This window comes from Sinohyriopsis cumingii, chromosome 13 (genome assembly GCF_028554795.1).
Source record: "Sinohyriopsis cumingii isolate HCF-2022 chromosome 13, ASM2855479v2, whole genome shotgun sequence".
NCBI lineage: Eukaryota > Metazoa > Mollusca > Bivalvia > Unionida > Unionidae > Sinohyriopsis > Sinohyriopsis cumingii.
Genome location: NC_142973.1, coordinates 64,295,977 through 64,319,754, shown reverse-complemented (window position 1 = coordinate 64,319,754; position 23,778 = coordinate 64,295,977). Strand labels below are relative to the sequence as shown.

The 23,778-nt window shown below is 34.1% G+C and overlaps 1 protein-coding gene across 2 annotated transcripts in view; it reads left to right on the top strand.

The window, feature by feature from the left end:
* The window catches only part of LOC149785723 (uncharacterized), a 98,767-nt gene that overhangs the window by 41,623 nt on the left and 33,366 nt on the right, over positions 1 to 23,778 (top strand). For both annotated transcript variants that reach the window (XM_089979598.1, XM_089979597.1), the window contains exons 7-8: positions 2,021 to 2,164; positions 23,334 to 23,470. In XM_089979598.1, the coding sequence (XP_089835724.1) occupies positions 2,021 to 2,164; positions 23,334 to 23,470 (281 nt within the window). The remainder of the gene's footprint in view (positions 1 to 2,020; positions 2,165 to 23,333; positions 23,471 to 23,778) is intronic.

Genomic DNA, 23,778 nt, shown 5'->3' with positions numbered 1-23,778 from the left:
CTGATTTCAGCTTTGGTCATGGAACTTTCTCAAAGTTGTATAAAGTGTTATGACTCAAAGGTCTGAAACTAAAAAACAGAAAAGAACAGAAATCAACAAGTTTAATAAAATTCAACAAATAATTTATTTCCCTTGAATGCAAAGTGAAAATTTAAATTTAAAAAGAATTTAACAGTATTGTAAATTAAATCCCAAATAGTCATAAAAATTTATGTCACAAGTCAAAAAGTATAGCATTGCAAATAAATTCCAGTGGTTTTCCTACTGAATTCCAATCTTGAATGTGCTGATGTGCCAGTACAATAGTCTTAAATGTGCTTATGCACCAACAGTCTCTATACATCACAATGATATAATCCAGAATGTCCTTGAATGAAGTCAGAATAATTCCAAAACGTGATTTAGTCTTAAAGTCAATGAGTACTTTGTAACTCCAATGAATAATATGGGGCCCTGAGTGGTCTAAAGCGCTCTCCGTTACATATCACTGCCATCTTACCTCTGTCTGCGTGGGTTCGAGTCTCACATTCAGCCAATGTGGGTATGTCAGAAAGCTTGCTAGTAGCTTCTCGTGGGTTGGTGGTTCTTTCTGGGGTTTTCCCGGGTTCTTCCTCCACCATTAATACTGACACGCCATGTATAGCCTATCGAGTGCTGAAAAATGGCGTTAAACCCTAAAACAACAGCAACAACCAATGAATAATTTAAATAAATAAGTTCTCTCAAACTAAACTGAACACAACTAACAGACTGATTTTACTTTGTATGTTAAGATAGGAATGAGTAATTCTGATGTAAATAACTTAATGTACCTCCCCACCTGACCTATGTTGCGATATACCATTTTCTGAAAATACTTTAGTCATCTTTCTGGAAAATTACTACAAACTGTAAATGAGGTCACATCTATTTGCGTAAACTTTAGTGAATCAATCTGACAAACAGGTATCATGAATTTATGAGGGGGAATCCAATGTCCTGAACTCACATCCAAGTAAACTTGTTTACCTACAATTGGTAATTACCTTCAAATATAATTTACAGTCATAGACAAAAAATAGCTATGCAATGTGTTTGTTTACAAAATTACCCTTACAGTTTACAATCATGAAAAAATTAAGCACAATATAGATATACATAATAAAGGGCCAAGAGTTTGCTAAGCAGTGTAAGAGGTGGTCAGTCACTCCCTCTACACTGTGACCTTTGGTCTCTGGAGCTAGCTACAAGGTATAATCCTGGCCCCTTACACACACATATGCACACACATACACGTGTGTACATACATATGCATGGAAACACACACATGTATCTCCTTTTTTATAACAGTTTTGAGAGGCCATCCTCCTTTCATACTGGCAAATTCAGCAACACTAGTGACAGGTAATATATTACTGATATTAAAATGTAGTTCTGGGGTGGGTGGGATGGGGTGTAAAACCAATTTTAATATATTTGTCATTAGTGCCAGATTCCCACCTCCAACCTGTCTTTTTGAGGCCCCCACAAGTAGCCTGTGTCCCTAAAATGGATAATGAATACTGCATATGGGCCTGTGACATGGGGAGAGGAATAATAGGTCAGTGATAAATCTAGTTCTCAGCTTTCTAGAACTTTCCATCATTCCATTATAAGAGAGGGTGAAATTTTACACAGGTGAGGGAAATTTTTGTCTCAGAAAGGTAAGCAATGCAGAAGAAACAGATAAATATTAATCATTTAAATTAGTTTACCCCCCCCCCCATATTAAGGATATGATCATTTATTGATTGGCTCATCTTGTCGAAACTAACGACATTATTTCTTTGATCAAGCTTGCTAAATAGCCTTACATTATCAATACTGCATAAGCCTGATTAGTGAAATGGTCATCTGTTAATGCAGGGCAGGTGCGCAGGCCCACTTGTTCGTTCATGCAATGATAGAGCAGGCAATACATAGTATTTCATAGAATTCTTATTCGAGAATCTTTTATTATGTACATCATTGTTCTGAATAAAAGAATTTTTTTTTCTTTCAGTTACTCTTCAACAGAAGCAGTCCAGGCTTCACCCCAGTCAAGTTGCCCCATGATATTGAAGTAGACAGTTTGCTCTCTCTGCCCTCCACTCCAGCTAAATCTCTGTTAGGGTCACCCTTCAGCTGCTTTTCATCACTGTCACGGGTATGGGTATGGCTGTGATAGAAATTTATGATATTCACCATTATACATCATTAATATATGTGCTCCAAGTTGCAAGTAAAACAAACACATTTGCAACTAAAAATTGGCATTTTTTGTGAGTGAAACTTGTCAACCGGATGCCCTCTGGCAGCCTTAGGTATCATTATGTGGCAATCTTTAAAATGGCATCAACATTTACTGATTACAAGTACAGTAGAATTTGTCTTGATAAACAATCTCTTCTGATACAAAAAGTGGGAGGTTGTGGGTTCAAACCCAGGCCGAGTCATACCAAAGACTTGCAAAAATGGTACTAGCAACTGCCTTATTAGGAGGTTAGTGTTAGGACTGGTCAGCCTGGTGTCTTGGTAATGTGACTGGATTGGACATGATGCTACATGTCTGCAGCAGGTTGCTCAGTGTTATACATCACTATAAACTGCTATACTGCAGACGTAGTGATATGACTGATTTTTTTTTTAAAGCTATGTTAAAAAATCCAAATCATACACACACTGACAAAAGATAATGGTCTCTCAAAACAGGTGGTCTCATAACAGTGGTCTTTGAAGTCAGGTTTTACTGTATATGCCACATTTTATGCTAAAAACAGCACATGCAAAATAATTCACAACATATTGTCATTTTGATTGCGAGACTGCCAGTTCCTAAATTGAGTCACTCTTTTAAACAGTGTTTTCCCTTTGGAAAAAAGTGGTGGGGGTTAGTTTGTGGACCCTCAGTTTTTGCAAATTGGTTGGTCCAAAAGCAGTTTTGGGCTCCTAAGAGCAGTAATTGTCACAAATTCAAATTCTTTAAGTACAAAGGAAATTTAAAATGAAAATAAAAGAACAATAGATAATCAGGAACAGAAGCTTTTCCATTCTTTCCATATATGTATGTATGTATGTGTGTATATAAATATACCTCATGTAAAGAAGATTTTTCTTCACAGAAATATTGCATGTTTCTTCAAGCTTGATACCAGTGTATGGGATATCGTTTATGTCATTAGCTGCAGAGGCATCCTTTAACTCATTCGGCCCCAGCACTGTTTTCAGTATCTCGGCTGCTATGCCTCAGAAGCACAAAGCTGTGTCTAGCTGCTTGTGCCCCATAGTTTTTACCTGTTTGAAAACATCGTGCACATGCATTCACTCTTACCTTAATTTCTCTTCTTATATCCAAATAAAATACATGAAATTTTCACCATTTATTTCAAATGAATTTGTCGACACATTGATGTATTTTTTTCCCTATTTGTCGAAGTCTTTCACAACTTATTTATACAGTATTTACAAAATTATGTGCAATGTTTATCCGCAAGAACTCCATCATCACCGCTGTCAGCATCATCATCTTTGGACGATTCAGTCTCAGAAACTTCTATGTCCAAATCTAAATCTCACAAAATGTCCAACTGCTGAACATATCTTTTCTCAGCTTGCTCAATATTTTCAAGATCAAACCCGAGAAACTCCACATTTTGCTCTCATCAAAAATCACTCTTGCATCCACCATCATTTACGATTTTTCATGAACAGAACACGTGTAGTTAAACCGCTCTCAAACTGTAGCCCTTGGCTTCTGAAGAATTCAAATTTCCACAAATGAAAGTAAAATCATTTCTGATTGGTTTAATAGTTATTTATTTCTTGGAATAAATCATTTTTAACCAAACAGAGACGTTGTATCTAATACACATTCATCACACCTGGAGACGGGATCGGCCATTGAATGCAGTAAACAATTCACGACTACAGGCGGGATCGGCCAATGAATGCAGAAACCGGATCATGCCTACAGACGGGATCGGGGCCAAATGAGTTAAGAAGATATGCATTGAACTGTACAAGATGTCTCAAGTTCATAAATCACTTTAAAATGAATTTTCCTGTGCAGTGTTGACGTTTTCTACAGCTTTTGTGATTGTAACTGAGATTTTGACCCTTGGTGACAAATCAGTGTTGAGTGTCTATAGGTTGTACATTCAGTTGTAAATGGATTTGACCGATGATTTTGTGAGCACACATAACATCATCAAACCTTTAGCTTTGCTGTATTTCAGCCACAATTAAGCCACTTCTGAGCAAAACCTTCAAATCATTTATTTGCTTGCAGAATCTGGTAAGAGCATCTGCCTCTGATGCAGGAGGTCGCGGGTTCGAAACCCTAGCCAAGTCATACCCAACACTTATAAAAATGATACTAACAGCTGCTTCACTAGGCGCTTAGCATTAAGAGGTTAGTGTTAGGACTGATCAGCCTGGTGTCAGGATAATGTGACTGGGTGGGACATCATGATGTCCCATTGCTAGATATCACTATAATCTGCCACACTGCAAACATTGTAGCAATATGGCTGAAACTGACTCAGTTGTATATTTCAGATTACTTTGCAGATGAAAAATAACAAGTCCACTTTCTTGCACAATTTGTTTGTAGTTTCTTGACCTGATAAAATTTGACCTTTAATGGTATTCATTATCCTTGTATTTAGTAGAATTATTTATGTACAAATATGATAGTCAATTTATGCTCATATATTAATTTAATTTGTGCACAGGTCCATATTGTAGTTTAGAAAAGAACCCATATTTGTAATGCAATACTTTTAAGACATTGAAGTTAGCCATTTATGGCATTTTACTTTTTATCACTATGAAAAATAAAAAATATGACATTAGCTTTAAATAAATTTAAATAAAATGTTGGACCTGAGTCCTGTCAAGATTTGGACAGCCTACCAGTAGAGTCTTACACTATGGTAGCTAATTCCAAGCTGTTCCATTTGTTAGATTCGAACCTGCACAGTTGTGAGTCCAGAAATACTAAATCTTTGACGAAACTTTATAAATGGCATGCATTTGATAAAAGAATGGCACCTGTTAATTTTCGGGTCAAAGGTCAAGGTTGTAGTGATTCTACAGAGGAAAATGGTTTCCACATGTTTTCTGGAATTCTTTAGCACCTACACTGACCAGACTATGAGGATGGCTTGCATTTGAGACAAGGAAGACAACTAGTCAAAAAGAGAGTAGCTAGGATTATTCTTGATGCTTCTGAAGCAGAATGTTTTAGAACTCTTGGGTGGATTCCATTTCAGCTGAGAACTCAGCATATTTATAAACTTGGATCCATCTCAAACAACAATTTACATTCATCTCAGCCCAACTCTTAATTGTATAGAAAGTTTAAAGAGTTGTGCCTTCACTGGAACCAATTATGGATTTCCATTTACCATACATAAGTTCAGCTGACTCGTCCAAGGATTTTAAGAAAGAGCTTGGTCAATATCTTAAGAAATGCTCATTTGTATAATTTTGTGCAGTTCACTACTATTCATTTCAGCTTATTTTTGTTGTTGGTTTTAACAGCACTTTGAACACATTATTGGCTATATCATGTGAACAAATAATTTTCCAAAGGATACATCAAGTCAGCAAACTTGGGCTGTTCTGGGCAGATATGATATCTGCAACCCATGGATAAAAAGTACAGTGCTCTGCCAAGAAATCTACTGCAGCTCCCATGAAACAGCGTACTTTCATATATTTACCTGTAATGTCTTATTCAGGTTCACTGCTGATCTTTGCATCAATCCAGTACGTAATCATCTGTAAATTGTCTTGAACATATTTCGTGGTGGTAGTGGATCAGTTGTCTAATTTTTTAATAGCTTTGATTAAAAACACAACATAAGTGAACATCATTTACATATAATTATAGAAGGCCTCATGGAAGATTGGTTTGTTGACTAAATAAGCCACATCTTTAAAATAAGATTATCATTATTATTATTATTATTATTATTATTATTAATGGGGAAAGGGCTTTTTTGGGTATGGAATAGGCATATTGATTTTCATTTTGGGGATAAAATGTCAACTGAAAGAAACATGGATTTTGAAGAATAATTGTTGTTCCACAGTAAATTCCTCAACCAAACTATATGGATGGCTTGCACATAAGATAATATAAAAGCTTTTAGACTCTGGGGTCAGAAGTTCAGATGTCTTAATCATGGTAAGGTTATTAATACCTTGACGAAATGGTTCAGATCATTGTGACCAGTTGGTCAATAATCTTCAGTGAACCATACCCTGCTAGGGGCATAATAGAGGACTGTTAAGTATAGGGTGAGATGATAGCATGCTGCTCATGATACTCTTGTTTTTGATACATTCTGTATATTCATTTATCTTTTGGAAGACTTATTGATCACTGTGGCAACTATGGTAAATGATAGGTTTTTTATTTTGTTGAGTAGCATTTGTTCCTTGTCATCTAACATTATGTGCTTCATACCGGGATATTTTGTGGTTAATTCAACACTTCAGCAATATTACAGAAGCTAGATATTGCAACATATCAGAAATGTATGTTAGAAAGTATAACTTCAGTCAATCATCTTAGACTTAGAAATATTGAACTGGGGATACAAGTAGACAAAGGTTTGAGTGGCTGTATGCATATTTTGGATAATTATATTTGGTGGAAATATATCCTTTATGTCAGCAAATATTTTTTCTCTAGTTGCCATATTTGGTTGCTATCATAACCATGAATACATAATTTTCTCTGATATTTTATGTTGACAATATGTGTGAATATTTGCATTGCTTTATACAGTTTGACCCTAATCTGTAACAAATTGTATAAATTAAACTAGATTTACTAACTCTATATATGTTTGATTTTAGTTTCATTGACCCAATAAGTACCTAGCCATACAAAACAAACCAGCTGGCTACGGCATGGCTTTGTCATGGATTCTGGTTATTAAAAACCACTCTTATGTTACAGTCTTTGACAGATTCACATGGAAATAAGAAATCTGCATGGCTAAGAGGTAAATTATTGACCGAAATATTTAAATTGGCCTGTATGGGTTTTTAAAACCCATGCCTTTATATGTTCCAAGAATAATGACATAGATTCTGTGCAAACACAGATTGCATGTAGACAGAGATGCCTTGTCCATGAGATTTTATTCTGGACATGGGTTCTTGGTAAAGGCAAGGTACATGTATAATGTATTTCCTGTAAAATTGGCAGTATTTTGGACAATGCCAACATCACAATGAAAGTTAACAATATCATATAACTATGTCTTACCTTTAACTGATAGATTCAGCTATATTCAACCTCTATGGAAATCGTCAAGGAGATATAATATCACAGAAGTTGATGCAATATTTATTTATGTTATTGTGTAAACAAAAACTGAACTGCAACAGTCGTAATTAATGGATATGTATTAAACATGATTCAGCACATAAAAAAAGTCCTTTTGCTTTAATCTCTTTTTGTAGACTCATTTTAGCTACCAGTCTTGCATAACTGACTGTTTCTGTTATTGCCTCATTTATTTCTGTATAATCAGGGGCCTTCATGTTCTTAATTTTACACCATCTTACATAGGGAATATGTTGCAATATATATGTAATCAAGGGTAGATTTACATGAACATGTATCATAATAAACAAGTTCCTAGCAAAAATGTGACTGAAATTTCAGTGAAATTACACTAGTATTGGTGAAAATTTTGGTTTTGATTCATTTTCTTGAGATTTCTCTAAAATTTTGCTGAAATTTAGATGCTAAGTCACAGAAACTTTCACTGAAATTTTGGTGAGATCTCACTGAAACTTCATTGATATTTTGGTGAGATCTCTAAAATATTTACTAAAACTTCCACTGAAATTTCATTGAATTACCAGTGAAATTTGACTGAAATAGTGACATTTCAGAATTACAAGAGTGTTTTATTCGACTTTAAGTAATTTTTCAGTGACATTTCAAAAGTTTCAAATAATGAAATAATGGATACGAATTACACAGCACTTTTTTTAACCACAATAATATTTCAGTATAAATGAAATAAAATTACACTCAGTTATGACATGAGATACAGAAGTTGTACTGTAGACTGGACTTATGAATGTACAAACTGTAATGATCTTGTGATCGCTTGAAATTAAATGAGCCCTTGATCCAAAAGCAGCCATTAAAAGGTTTGTTATGATATAATTATGATATAATTACACTGATTTTCATCAGAATTCTAGCAACTAGAATATTTTGCTAATATAAAGAATAATAGTTAGGTTTCACTCATGAAGGATATTCTACTTGTAGCCATAAAAAAAACGCTGCAGATATATGACCATCTTTGATAGGCATGGGTATCTGGCAACAGTATCATCACTTCCCCGCCAGTGTATCTATATGTTGTCCCTTCTTAAATTTTGTGAGAGAATCAGTTTGGAATTGCATAACTTCCAAATCAGATGCAATTCCTTCTCATTTAACACACTACTGTAGAGTATATAAGTTAAAATCTTTATGGCAAAAATCGCAGAATGCTAGTTCTCACATTCGGTGTTCTTACAGATTGACCTGTTACATTCCCATTGACTTTGCATTCATTTCCACACATTTTTCAGACCCTTATTCATCTCACTGTCCCACTAAAAAATTCTAAAAACCATGCTTAGCAAGTAGGCTTCTTCCCATCAGTTTCCATTATCCAAATAATCGTTGGACAAGTACAAACGTTTGACCAACTATAAAGCTCTTTACAGAGATCATCTGTTAAATAATAAAGTGTACAAATACTAATATAAGGAACATTGGAGAATGGGACCTGACAGGTCATTACTTGAAAATTTGATAGGATGAAGAAAAGTCCCTATCAACAAAATTCAGACTCGGATCAGGAGAAAAGCAGAATTCTGTTTTAAAACAGTAAACAATCTTCTCTGAGGGTAGTTAAGCTTTCAAATCCTAAAAAATTGGAAACATTAAGAAATATGTAAAGGAGTTATTGTTTCAAAAATAAACAATAAAGTTAGAGCTATCAGAAATGGGAAATAAAAGTTTTGTTGAAAATTGTTTAAAATGTACAAGAAGCAAATAATAGTAATATGAAATAAATTTTTTTTATATATAAGTGAAGTCTGTTGCTCGTTATTTTTTTTTTTCAATGAACTTGTAGTGAAATCTCAATCACAATATCTTTGATATTTTCAGAAATTTGGGAAAAATCTATGTGAAATTTTGATGACTACTCAGTCACAAAATCTCTGATATTTTCAGTAAAATAAAATAGAGACAAACAGTCATACATATAATTATATTGTTATAAAGGATATACAATATATCAATGTAAATTATACAATTTTATATAGTGCATTAGCATTAAGTCCATTAGGATACCGAGTATCTAACTTATGAATCCAGTAAGTTTCTTTTATGAGTCTATTCATGTCACCATGCGCAATATCTATTGGCATGAAAGAAAAATCAAGTAGAGAGTGATTATTGGTGTTAAAGTGTGTTGAAACATTAGAAGAAAACTGAGGATCTCTATAATTTTTTATATGAAAGCGATGATTATTCATTCTCTTAGAAACTTCTTGTAGTGTTTGTCCAACATATTGCATGCTACATTTTTTACAGGTTATTAAATAAATCACATCAGTTGATATGCAGTTAGTGTTATCGTATAGAGAAAATACCTCTTTTGTATTGGCACTACTGAAAGAAGTACTTTCTCTTATGTTTGTACATTGAGAGCACTGGTGTCTGTTACATTTAGATGACGAAAAGTGTATTGTTTTATTTTCTGTCTCTTTAGTTCTAATTAAAAAATCTTGCAAATTCTTGGGTCTTCTATAAGCGAGAATTGGTTTAATTTTGAAAAGTGATTTGACGCTAGTTTTATTGGATAAATTTAGGAGACTATAATATTTATTAATTATACGACCTATATTAGGTAGTGAAGGATTATATTGTATTGTGAAAGGAATTACATCTCTATTTTACATTCTGCTGTGTTTAAAGCCTCATGTTGAGTAAGATTACAGGCTTTGTTTTTTCTTTTATGAGTCTATTCATGTCACCATGCTAATGCACTATATAAAATTATATAATTTAAATTGATATATTGTATATCCTTTATAACAATATAATTATATGTATGACTGTTTGTCTCTATTTTATTTTATTATTTTACTAATTCAAGTTTCATTAGAGACTCGTGTATCTTTTAGATTCAGTCATATATAATTGTTATGATGATGCATATCATTTATGACGTTACATAATGACATAATTGTTGTTTTAAAATAAAAGACGTCATCCGTTACTTTCAAAACATTTCATGCCTGAAGAAGCATAAATTAAATGCGAAACTAGTTGCACAGAATTTTCGGCGTTTGTGTTGTTTTTTATCACAATAATGATATTTTCAGAAATTCTGGCAAATTCTCACTGAAATTTCAATAAAAATTTGGTGAAATACCATTTTTTGTGTGAAATAAGTACATTTCATTGAATTTTCGCTTGGGGTGGCACTGAAGAATTCAGTTTTGCCTTGGAAAAATTGAAAAATAATACACTCAGTGTAGCTTTGTTAAATTAAATTCCAAAGTACTATAATGGAATAAATCACTGTATTTTTTCCTTTGTATTTCTTTTTCTTGTTGAATACACTTGTATATTTGATTTTTTTTGTTATACAGTTTCTTTAAAGATATTGTTTGAAATCTTGCAAGTTTTACAATCTGACTGCAGAAATGCAGGAACCTGTGTCATCATTGTACTTCAATGCATAAACTTGAAACCTTAAAAATTATCAGTTACAAAATCCATCTCCCTTCTTTCCGCGAGTTTCGTAAGTTCACATTGCGGTGTTAGATCAAGATTAAATTGCCTTTGCTACTGACACCCATTTAAATTCCATGTCATGGGCGGGATTTCTACACAAGAATCCTGTTCATGGTCAAACACAAGAAGTCCGTGCTTAAATTATGTGTCCTGCTCATGCCTGATCAGGTTTATGAATTTTTCTGAAAAATCAACATGGATTCCTTGTTAAAATTCATGCCATAGCCAGGTGGCTACATGTATTTTTCTTGTACATGAAAAAAATAATCTTAAAACTATGAAAAAACCCATAAAAAGTTTATCATTTTGGGGAAGAGATCATGTATGAATAATATGAGACCATTGTGGCATGGCTCCTGAAATTTTATATGTATTTTTTTCAGACACAAAAATGAAGTTTTTTTCTTCTCAAAAGTACAAAAAATAATGTGTAAAAAGTTTATTCTGGGATCGCGTAGGGCTTTGCCAATGTCACAAACTTGGATTTTGTTTCCTTATTGGCGGCAAAATATACCATCTGGCAATAAATTATTTTTTGGTGACATTGTTGGCTGTTTAAACTTGTATATACAACCATTGGTTTTGAATGGAAACACTTCATTGTTATATCATAATCCGCTTATCTTGATATCTAGCATAGTTCTTTATGTTGTGAGATATCCACTTTTTTAGGTCAACTGAAGGAGGCATTATCTCGTAATCTATCTTTTGTCGGATTTTCGGCCGCTCACTAGTAAGTAATATATTTACATAGACTGCCATTTGTATATGGATGGTAAGTAAAGTTCCTCTTCATTTCACCCAGAATTAAATCCTTCAGAACACCCACATTTTCTGTAATAATCCTTGTCATCAGACCAGAACACCAGTGTCTCTATTTTCAGTTGACCCTTTGTTAAATTATCTTCAGTTGACCCTTTGTTAAATTTCTGACACATGCGTGGAAGGCAGCATCATGTTGCTACCACAGCTGTAAAAAAAATCCACATCTTACTTATTGGTTTATTCAATAGGCAGGGAGAGACAGTTACTAGAATAGATAAAAACGATTGCCATTACCTTTTGAAATAGTTTGCTGAAATTTCAAAGGAAACAGATTACCTTTGGAGCACCAATTGTTATGAAAATGTACTCAGCAAATGGAAAAAAAAATCAGCCTTAATCACGCAATACAATTATTTGATGTTGCCGCCACAATAAGAAATGGGCATTTGTTTGTTTCTCCAAAGCTGGCCTTTAGTGGTGACTTCAATAACGCATGCACCCTTCATCAAAGAAAGCTGACTACGATCTTCAATAAAAACAATGAACTTTTCTTCAGTGGAAGTTGGTACCAAACTTAAAGTAATGGAATCTAAACGATTTTGGCATTTTCCAACATGACTGGAACACGTTAACTGTGCTGTGAAAGATTCATTTTTGCAGGGAAAAAGTTTATGCTTACGAACACTACCAACGGCAGCTTAAAATGCAAACTAACTTTTACCAACTTGGGACGTACTGAAAAGTAAATGTGCTTCGGCATTCGTTATGTGATTGTACTATGTTTTTCCACTGAATTCAGACCAATATGACCGGTGACAAAATTATTGAATATTTTAAATATGTGTATGCATATTTTAAATGGAATCACTTGTATTGTGGATTCAATGTATGTGATGAGATTCACGGGTGTATACTCGGTGTTGATGCTCTATTGATGATACACATTAGACAGGTATATACAAACAGTACTCACGTATATGTACCAATTCGTGGTTCTCTAAATAAATTAAACTATTATATATGCCTTCTCTGTTTTCACTACAGGTGTATTTCTCATTTAATATGCATCGAATAAAGATGGTAACTGTGCTGATGAAGCACGTTTTTTACTGTCTGCATTCATCATTTTCTTCAGCTAACTGATCTGGTTGCTTATAACACGGTTCGGTCTATAACACGGTCGGGTTCTGTGGCTTCCAAGTACAGTGTTATAGCAGGGTCACACTGTATGTGTAAGCATTTTGTTGTTTTGGATCATAACAATACATTTCACTAAATTCACTAATATCTGTACTAGGTATGATTGCTCATAGTGTTATGATCGAGTTTTGTATTTTCTGCCAATTTTTGGACATGGTATGGTTGCCATTTGTGTGTTTATGACAGAAAATTGATGGCGGACACTTTTCCCAGGAGAAGGCATTCATGAACTAAAGGTTTTCATTTCTTTTTTCTGATGAAATCTGCATATCTTTTTACCCTGTCCAACAATGTGCAGGTGATCGAGACCTTTCCATCCATTTGTCCATTAATCCTCATTCTTTTTCAGTGCATAACCCCCAAAACTGTTCAAGGTATGTCTATAAAATTGGTACACGTGTTAAACTAGTGGTGCAGAAGTACCTATAAAATTTAGTACCCATGTTAGACTAGTGATACAGATGTGCCTATAAAATTTGGTACCCATGTTAGACTAGTGATACAGATGTGCCTATAAAATTTGGTACCCATGTTAGGCTAGTGATACAGATGTGCCTAGAAAATTTGGTACACATAAGACTAGTGATACAGATGTGCCTATAAAATTTGGTACCCATGTTAGACTAGTGATACAGATGTGCCTATAAAATTTGGTACCCATGTTAGACTAGTGATACAGATGTGCCTAGAAAATTTTGTACCCATGTTAGACTAGTGATACAGATATGCCTATAAAATTTTGGTACACGTGTTAGACTAGTGATGCCTTTTGCTATGTTCTATTCCTCATTTTCAATATTTCTCATGTTTTTGTACATTTGTCTGTCCGTCCATCCAACCATCATCCACAAATTAGTTTCCAGGATACAACTCCAAAACCAATTTGGATATCTTGGTGAACTTTTCTCTGCATATTAGAGTAGTTGTTTAGATATGCCTTTTTCTATTTCCATTTCAATATTTTTACCATCTTCATCAGTTTTCCTGTTCCGTTACGATTCAGTTTCTAAAGCAACACTCCAGAATTGTATTATTTCTGTGTACTTTGGCATATTTATTACACCAGTGCTTTTCACAGTTCTTCATTTTCATTATTTTTGTTTTCACATGTCTATTTTCCATACATCATTTACACTAAAGTGGGCTAAGTAAACTAGGTTGCATTTTATTTTGGTGTTATCTTTAACAAATAAAAAGTACTGGTTGCTGTTTGTTTTTTGTTTTTGGTTTGTACATTTTTTAAGATGTAATTATACTGCTTATGGAAATAAGTATGTACAAAGGTTAGGATGTGTTAGATGTGCTTTTCTGAGATAACTTTTTCTGAAAGAGTGACATACTCCTTGACATGTATGTGCCCACTAAGTCAGAATGATGGTAAACAAAACTGATTGACCTCAGTTCCGAACATTTTGTATGGCGTGTACATAGGAAAGGAAGGATAATTTGAATCTTAATGTAGCATGTATTGAAGTAACCTTCTTTTGGCACTTTCCACATTTTGTTCATAACTAACAATTATTTAGATAAGGCAACAGTATATATGGCAACAATGTGGCAATCCCTAAGAGAAATAAAAACGGGTTTGGTTATTACCTGTGTCTCTTGCTCTCTCGACAAGTAGAGAGATAGAAAACAGGCTGTGAGGTTAGAGGAACATAGTCTATAATTAGAGCAAAACAGATTGGTTTCAGATTCTGATGGTCTATTCAGTCACGTATTTTCGAGCATGAGTAAATAAACTCATTCCTTTGTTTTTGCTCCAACTTCATCTCACCCTCACTCTGGTTAGCATAAAAAATGTACGTAGTGTTCTGAAGTTATATACAATTCTGAAAACTATTAAAATTTGTGAAAAATGTGTCCAAAACATTGGAGGGTTTGCATCGATGTTTTTATTAATAACAATATTTGGGCCATATCATTGGAGTCAACAGAGTCTTATATATAGTTAGTCCGTCTGTTTGACAGCAATTTGGTTTCCGCAGTACAACTTTACTGTGAACTTTTTGATTCTAACCAGATTTAGACTCGTGGGAATAAAGGCTCAAACAACTATCAATTGCATCATGCCAGTAATTAATTTCCCAGGCACAGCTACTTAAATTTTATATTGGCATAACCTTTAAATCAACATTGCCAACTGTCCAATGCAGCATTATTTCCACCCATCACAACGATGTTTAAACTTGTGAAAGAAATGCTGTACATTCTTGACTTGCCATCACCATTTCCTATTTAAGATGTTGTCCGCCACATATAATTCCTGTGTAGTCAGTGGAATTGGTTATTTTTAGTCCATGCTATCTGGTAAACTGTATATACTCACTTATAAGTTTAGCCCAACTGCAAACTGCATAGACCCAGTTCTGCATAATGCACCAGCAGATCTGGGTCTGTGCAGTTTGTTAGGAGTAGTCATTCGAACAAACAACATATACCCTGGTCTGCAGGTGCATTATGCTATTGCAGATCAGGATCTTTGTGTTTCCAGTTTGACTCAACTTCTAACGGAGTAGAGAGGGTATATTGTATGCTAGGCCTTGCTCATCTTAATTGTTTAAGTATTAAATAACAATACCTACTTACTACATGTTTCTAAAATTGAGAAATAGATGAATTAGATTTACCCTAGTAATATCTTAATAAAATTTCCAAATTGTGTGTGAGAGAGAGAGGAGATGCAATAATTAAAAAATAATGAGTGCACTTTCAAGCATAACACTGATTAGAAACTGAATTTCACATCAAGATTTTTTTCAACAGATAGTGTATGTTTATGTGAATGTAACATTGCAATTGTAAAAGATGAGAAAGATATGATTTAATTTTAATGTTAGGCATTTAAATTCATGGCTGTTGATGTTGAATTTCATTTTGTATGGGTATTCTAATATCTCAGTAATAAACAATAAAGAAGTAATGATTTTGATCTTTAGTCAGGCTTACCTGTTCTGTTTGATCTTGAGTCACCTTGCTTGAAAAGCTTTATACACTTTCCCATGTTTGAATTAAAATGTTGGTCTGGCCGTGGCCATATAACAGTGATGTCATTAAATACTTTTATTAGTAATCTGGGCTGATCTCTTAATTGAATGTAAACAAATATTAATGCTCTGGGATGGTTTGAATAGTATTTTAAACACAGCACTGGTTGTTTCATGTGGGGCAAATAGAGAAATGTGCCACAAAGACACACCATGGCAGCAAACCCAAGTTGGCCTGGACAAGTATCAAACCTGCAACTCATGGATTACAAGTCTAATGCTCCACCAACTGTACTACCATGGCTCTTCAAATAACTAAAACCTGGCATTTTTATGTTATTATTCTTCTTTATTTTATTATTAATATTTGATCAAATTTAGTTCATTCTTTTTGTTGTTAATTGCCACATAACATCAGTTTTGAAATCAAGAGAGAGAGTGAGATGGGGGTAGAATAATAAATACATGATCCACACACTTTAGAACTACTTATAAACAACATAAATGACTTCCAACATTGTCAACAGATTAGAATTATCATGTAGTTGGAGTTCAATTATTGTATCATGTTTGAGGATTTGTCATAATCATCCTCCAAGAACACCTGGAGTGCAAAAAACAAAACATTTTACAGAATTAGAAAATCAGCAAATTTGCTGAATTCATTCCAAATCTGGAAACTTGATGAAAAATCTAGTTTTACGAAAAATTCTGATATTAAAGGACGTTTCCATATTGCAGAGACCTACCAAGAAAAGCCTATGATGCATTTAGAAGTATTCTAAAGATGAGTTGCTACAATTGAATTTTAAGGATATATATATATATATATATATATATATATATATATATATATATATATATATATATATATATGAAAACGATTTTCTGAGCAATAGTGCATTAGGAGTGCAGTATTACTCAGAAAAAAAGAGTTCCTATTGTCTTTTAAAAATGTAGTAAACTTTTTATTATATACTCAGTTTTCTTTTCTACCTAAGACTGAATAATAAAAGTATACACTACAATAAACAAAGTAATTAAATTTATGTTGGATTCCAAAGTAAATACACATTAGCAGTATTCATACACATATTATCGCTCAACAACCTTTGAACTTGGTAGAGTATCACATCTTAGTCATTTGTTTAAAAAATAAATCTCATTTTGATCTACTTGAAATTTAAACTCGTACTGACAATAGACGTGCCTTGAAACAATTTTTCCAGCTGGTCTGGAATGTAACAATTTTATTTTTCTGTCAATCCAACTAAATTCTGCTTTTCTAGCTGGGTCAATTCCATATGATATACATGTGACTACAGGGACTGGCTTTGATGTAGATACATGTGTTTCTGTTCAGTCATTGATTAGTTGAAATAATAAAGATGGGGGAAAAATATGAATTAATGGTTTACTTGTCTTTCAATGCAGTGAGAAGTGATTTCTGTTGGAAAAGTCGAATTTGCAGTAGACTTTCATGGCGTGAATTAATTTTTGGAACACATGTAATTCTGATTAGCAAAAATAACTAAGAAAGTACATTTTGATGAAATTCATGTAAAAATGTATTTTTATTGATATTGTTTTATCTAACTAAAGACCACATATGTTTATGCCCTGTCACTTGCATGCTCTTTGTTGGAGAGACCTAGCTATTTACATGACTTCTGTGACTTGTAACATTATAATAAATCAAAATATTTTCATAGGAAAGTAAAACGGGGAAAATTTCAAAGCAGCTGTGGTGTGACAGCCCATTTCACTGGCAGAAATAAGACTTCTTTGTTGTCTTGGCTTATTGGCTCTGAGACTCTTGGTTTTCTCCCAAAAACCACACAATTCAGTTGCATTTTTTTTTTTTAATTCAGTGTTTAAACTGACATAAAATGGGATATCTCTGTGGGAGACAGGATAGCATGTGGCTTTAATATGCCTTTCTGTGCTTTTTTTATTAAACCCTTGAAAGCACAAATCCTAGTCTGAATCATTCAATATGCGAATAGTTACGAACATTTCAATATTGTGTCTCACGTTTGTTGTGGACATTGCAGATAGCACATTTAATCATTTGCTTGGTTGAAAGTTTCATTTGTGACTTTATCATCTCTTCTGTCAACTGGACCAAGCAGCTTGTTTTGTTTGTCCACAGACCAATCTAACAAATCAAATGCTCTTGCGTCTTGCTACATGAGCATACTTTGTTTACAATCAAAAGTAATTCTTAATAGACAATACTATTTTTAGACATTTGTCATGCAATATGGGAAAATATTGAACAATTCTGACAATGTAATGGAGAGAAAAAATCAGCATATAAGACACACACACACACACAATATATATATAATATATATATTTGACAGAATACTGACAAACAACAGTGCAAAACTGGTGCAAAAACCAGCCCAAGTGCTTTTGGAATGGACCAGTTCCTTTTTTAAGGGCACAAAGCCACAAAGGAACATTTACACAAAGACAAAAAAAAAAAAAAAAAAAAAAAACCCACAAAAACGTGATTACTATATAAAAAAGTCTACATTGTGTTTGCTGTAAATAGGTGCAATTAATTCACAATAAAAGTTGAAAGATGTCTAGTATTGTTCCAATTTAGTCCTAACAAGGCAAAAGATGGTAAAACTGACCCCAGATTAAAGAATTAAAAAGATAAGATTTTCATGCACAATAATATTTTTGTATGTATGTGTGTGTGTGTGTGTGTGTATGTATATATATATATATATATATATATATATATATATATATATATATATATATATATATATATACATACATACATACATACATACACACACACATACATACACACATACATACACACACACAGTGTGACCCTGCTATAGCACACTCCATTATAACACGAATTCAGATATAACGGTCATGGTGTGGCTCCCAAAATTGTATATACATGTAATTTTGTCATACACACAAAAAAAATCTTTCTTAAAGGTACGAATAAAACCAAAAAAAGTGTATTATCATTTTGGGGAAGAGATTGCATATGAATATTACAAGACGTAGTGGCATGACTCCTGAAATTTCATATGTATTTTTCTAATACATGAAAAACTAGTTTTTTCTTCCTAAGAGTATAAAAAGTAACTTATAAAAAGTTTATTCTTGGATCGCATAGGGCTTCACCAATCCTGCAAACTTAGAATTCTTTTTCTTTTTTGCTGGCAATATTTACCATCTGGCGATTTTTTTTTATTGACGACGTTGTTGGCTGTATAAACTTGTATATACAACCATTGGTTTGGAGGAAAAATTCAGAGGCCCCATGAAAGGAAGCCACAAACTGGATATAAAATGCACTGAAATTTATCTATTGTTACATTGTTATAAATTCTTTGTCCATGTTGACAAACCATCTAAACAGTACATTGTTATATCATAATCCGCTTATCTTGACATCTAGCATGAGTACTTTATGTTGTGAGATATCCGCTTTTTTGTTGTTGACATTTCTGGTAATGAAGATCAACTGGACGAGGCATTATCTTGTAATCTATCTTTCGTCTGATTTTTGGCCACTCGCTAGTAATTAATATATTTACAAAGACTGACATTTGTATGTGGATGGTAAGTAAAATTCCTCTTTACTCAGAATTAAATCCTTCAGACCACTCACATTTTCTGTAATAATACCTGTCATCAGACTAGAACACCTGTGTCTCTTTTGTCTGTTGTCTGTTAAATTTCTGACACGTGCAAGGCAGCATCCCACTGCTACCACATGTCAAAAAAGTTTTTAAAAAAATCTTACTTATTGGTTTATTCAATAGGCAGGGAGGAACAGTAACTAGACTAGTACAAACGATGACCAATTCCTCTTTAAAATTGTACCCAGATAAAATAGTTTCCTGCAATTTCAAAGGAAACATTACCTTTGAAGCACCAATTGTTATGAAAACGTGCTCAGCAAATGGAGAAGAACAAAATCAGTCTTAATCAGGCAATACAATTATTTGATGTTACCGCCACAATATGAAATGGGGATTTGTTTGGTTCTCCAAAGCTGGCCTTTAGCGATGACTTCAATAATGCATGCACCCTTCATCAAAGAAAGCTGACTACAGTCTTCAATAAAAACAAAGAACTTTTTTTCAAAGGAAGTCAGTACCAAAGCTAAATAAAAGTGACGGAATCTGATGGATTTGGGCTATTTCCAACGTGACTGGAACACGCTAAGTTTCCTTTTAGCAAAGAAAAAGTTTATGCTTACGAACGCTACCATTGGCGGCTTAAAACGTAAACTTATACCGTGCTTGATCTTTAAAAGCTCTAAGCATTTTACAGTATTAGATAACACATGAAGGACACACACGCACAGTCTAAATAGGTTTGTATTGCGAGTTCATTAAATTACTGACATATCAACCAAGACGTGCAAGTATGTCAAGCTAGATCTACATTATCTGTGGTATGTTGATAGTCACATTGATTTGATTCCCCTGTAAGTGCCTTGGGATTCCATGAGTTGGAATTGGTCACAGGATGAGTCGGTGATTTGGCCCAGCATCAGTGAGTCAGTACTTGGTCTTTCAGTAGAGTTTCAAGTTAAACAGCATGGTTATGTGGATCAAGCAGGTGTGACTTAGGGCACCTCACCACAAATAAGATTCCACACTAGTGGTGCTGTTAGGGCAAAATAGTTGCCATCAAGTTTGTCATTTCACCTAAATATGCTCAAAATGTCGAGTTCACTTTGCATTGCCTTTACATCACGACCACCTCCAACACTTATGCTTTGGTATATCGATTTAATAAATTAAATATTGACTTTTGTGTCATAACTTTCCCTTGAAAGAGAAAGGCGAAAAGTTAGAAGAAATTCTATATTCTATAGCTCATTTTGGTGTTGATTTAATGATCATAAATGCCAAAAATTACACTGCTATCTACACAAGTCTTGCCAGAAAATTTACACATGATCCATGAAAATAGAGTCTGTTTGGTTTTGTGGATTTAATACCATTTTTCAGCACATAAATGGCAGACAGTAACTTTGGTGGAAAAAGAACACATGAAGAACCATGACTCGAGAATCTTCTGGCATGAAAATGGAGTAAAAAGAATTGAATTTGTGGAGTGCAATCTGAGTCAAATTATGACTTGGATGGCATGTTCATTTTCTTTTCTAATGAGTCATTTTATCTAATATTTCATCCTATAAATATGTGAAGAGTTGCAAGTTTGTTTTTACAATGAATTTTATTATACATAAGCTGTTTGAAGAAAAATGAAAGATGTTTAGAGTTTTAATATTTTTTTAAAAGCGTGATAGTACTTTAGCAGTATTTCAATCAGCTGACCTGAAAATATACCAGAATAAGTTTGTAGTTCTGATTATGATCAATTTTGAACTTAAAAAAAATACTACTCCCTATTTTTACCAACTTCACTCTAGTTTCATCCAAATATTACAGTCCAGCATGGACCCTGCAAGCCAATAAAATTGCTTGTTATATCTTGCATGTGATCTGCAGAACTTTGAGAAATTACGTAACCAGGCATATAACGTCGGGGAAATTTAACCAACAATAAGATCATCGATGCTTCCCTTCCTTGAAAGTAACAGTAGAGATAAAGTGCAGTTTAGGACAGAAATCTGAGTTGCTAACCCTTATTCATTGAAACGTGCCTTAGGTGATACAGTCGATTGAAGGATTACCTGATATAATGATATGTAGGATTAGATGACATTTTAGGAAGGATTAGCAGACACTTTCATTGGACAGATTAGCTGATATGACATACACAGGATTAGCTGACACTTTCATAGGACAGATTAGCTGATATGACATACAAAGGATTGGCTGACACTTTCATAGGACAGATTAGCTGATATGACATACAAAGGATTAGCTGACACTTTCATAGGACAGATTAGCTGTTATGACATTTAAAGGATTAGCTGACACTTTCATAGGACAGATTAGCTGATATGACATACATAGGATTAGCTGACACTTTCATAGGACAGATTAGATATGACATACAAAGGATTAGCTGATACTTTCATAGGACAGATTAGCTGATATGACATACAAAGGATTAGCTGACACTTTCATAGGACAGATTAGCTGATATGTCATACATAGGATTAGCTGACACTTTCATAGGACAGATTAGCTGATATGACATACAAAGGATTAGCTGACACTTCCATAGGACAGACTAGTTGATATGTAATACATAGGATTAGCTGACACTTTCATAGGACAGATTAGCTGATATGTCATACATAGGATTAGCTGACACCATCATTGGAAGGATTAGCTGATAACATATGAAGGACACCTGGTCATAAAATCACATTTAGGTACCTTTTTTCTTTAATTTGTGTTTATGTTATGAACTTGTTTTAATTTTACAAATTTAGATTGTCAGACTCATAATCCAAGGGTTTCTGATTTAATATCCACTCTCAGACCAGCTCAAGATGGCTTTGGTGTGACCTTGGGAAAGGCACTTGGCTCCCAATTCTTCAGCGTGATATAGCCAGTAATGAGTTAAAAGTGTTGTTTAAACCAACAAAGCAAACCAAACTTATTTTTATGAATATTACATTTTGTACTTCTGCAAAAATGTTAATTTTCATTGGATTTTAAATTTGTGAATAAAATAAGGAATTCCTCTATTTTTTTGTTATTGTTGTTTTGGGTGAAACACTATTTCTCATTGCAAGATAGGTTACATGTGGTAGGCAGTATAACAGGTGCAGGAAGAACTTGGGGAAAATCCTTCAAGAACCACTACCTTGGGAAGTTACTGGCAATCTTTCTCACATACTCACATTGGCCAAGGCCCATACTTGAACCCATGCAGGGGGGCCCCGAGTGGTCTAAAGTGCTTTCCGTTACGGATCACTGCCATCTCACCACTGTCTACGTGGGTTCGAGTCTCGGATTCGGCTAATGTGGGTATGTGAGAAAGCTTGCCAGTAGCTTCTCATGGGTCAGTGGTTCTTTCTGTGGTTTTTACCGGGTTCTTCCTTCACCATTAATACTGGCCACCATGTATAGCCAGCCTATCATGTGCTGAAATATGGTGTTAAACCCTACATCAACATCATGAACCCACGCAGAGGTGAGATGACAGTGATCAGTAAAGGAGAGTGCTTTGGACCACTCGGCCACCTGGGGAACCTGTCCTCTTTCATCTAGCTCACCTTGGCAGAAGCTCAACATAGTGATCACTCTGGCATCTGTGTGCATGTTGATCCATACCTCCAAACCTCAAATTTATTTATGTGGTCAGTTTCTCGAGCACAATTGATCACAGGGTCATGTTACTTGGTTTGTGGACACATCAAGATGTCACAGATCATTGTTTATGTTGGATTTTATTCAATTTACCTAATGCAAAATTTGTAAAAATCTGTATCCCAAGGAATGCTGTAGAATTTACAAATGTTTAACTAGAGTATGAAGAACAACTCTTATCCACAAAGACAACTCTTGTCTTCCCTTTCAGTCCTTTATAGACAGGTTTTACTGTCTTTATATAATTTTTTTCAGACTCCAGGTAGCAGTTGTGTGAAGGTGAGGGATTATCTAGAAATGACAGATGATGAGACAGAAACAAAGAGTCTACTTTGCACTGAGACTATTGACACAGTGGATCCTGAGGATGACAGCATTGTACCTTGTGAAAAGTACATCCTTGCTTATCAATAAACTGTATAAACTATTACTAAATACCATACTTGTTCATGTACAGCTCACACCCAACTACAAGCAATGTAGACACAAATCTGCCATCACATAATACTCTGGCAGATCATGATCTGGTGTTTTGTTAAATTTAGGATAACCCGCTTTCGTATGATCAACGCTTATTGCGCAGCTTGAAATGATGATATCATTACATTATGACATCGTCAGTTTGATGTTGCTTTTAACTTTGGTTATTCATGCTGTCAACAGTGTGGGGAGGGAGGCATGATGAGATGAATGATTTGGT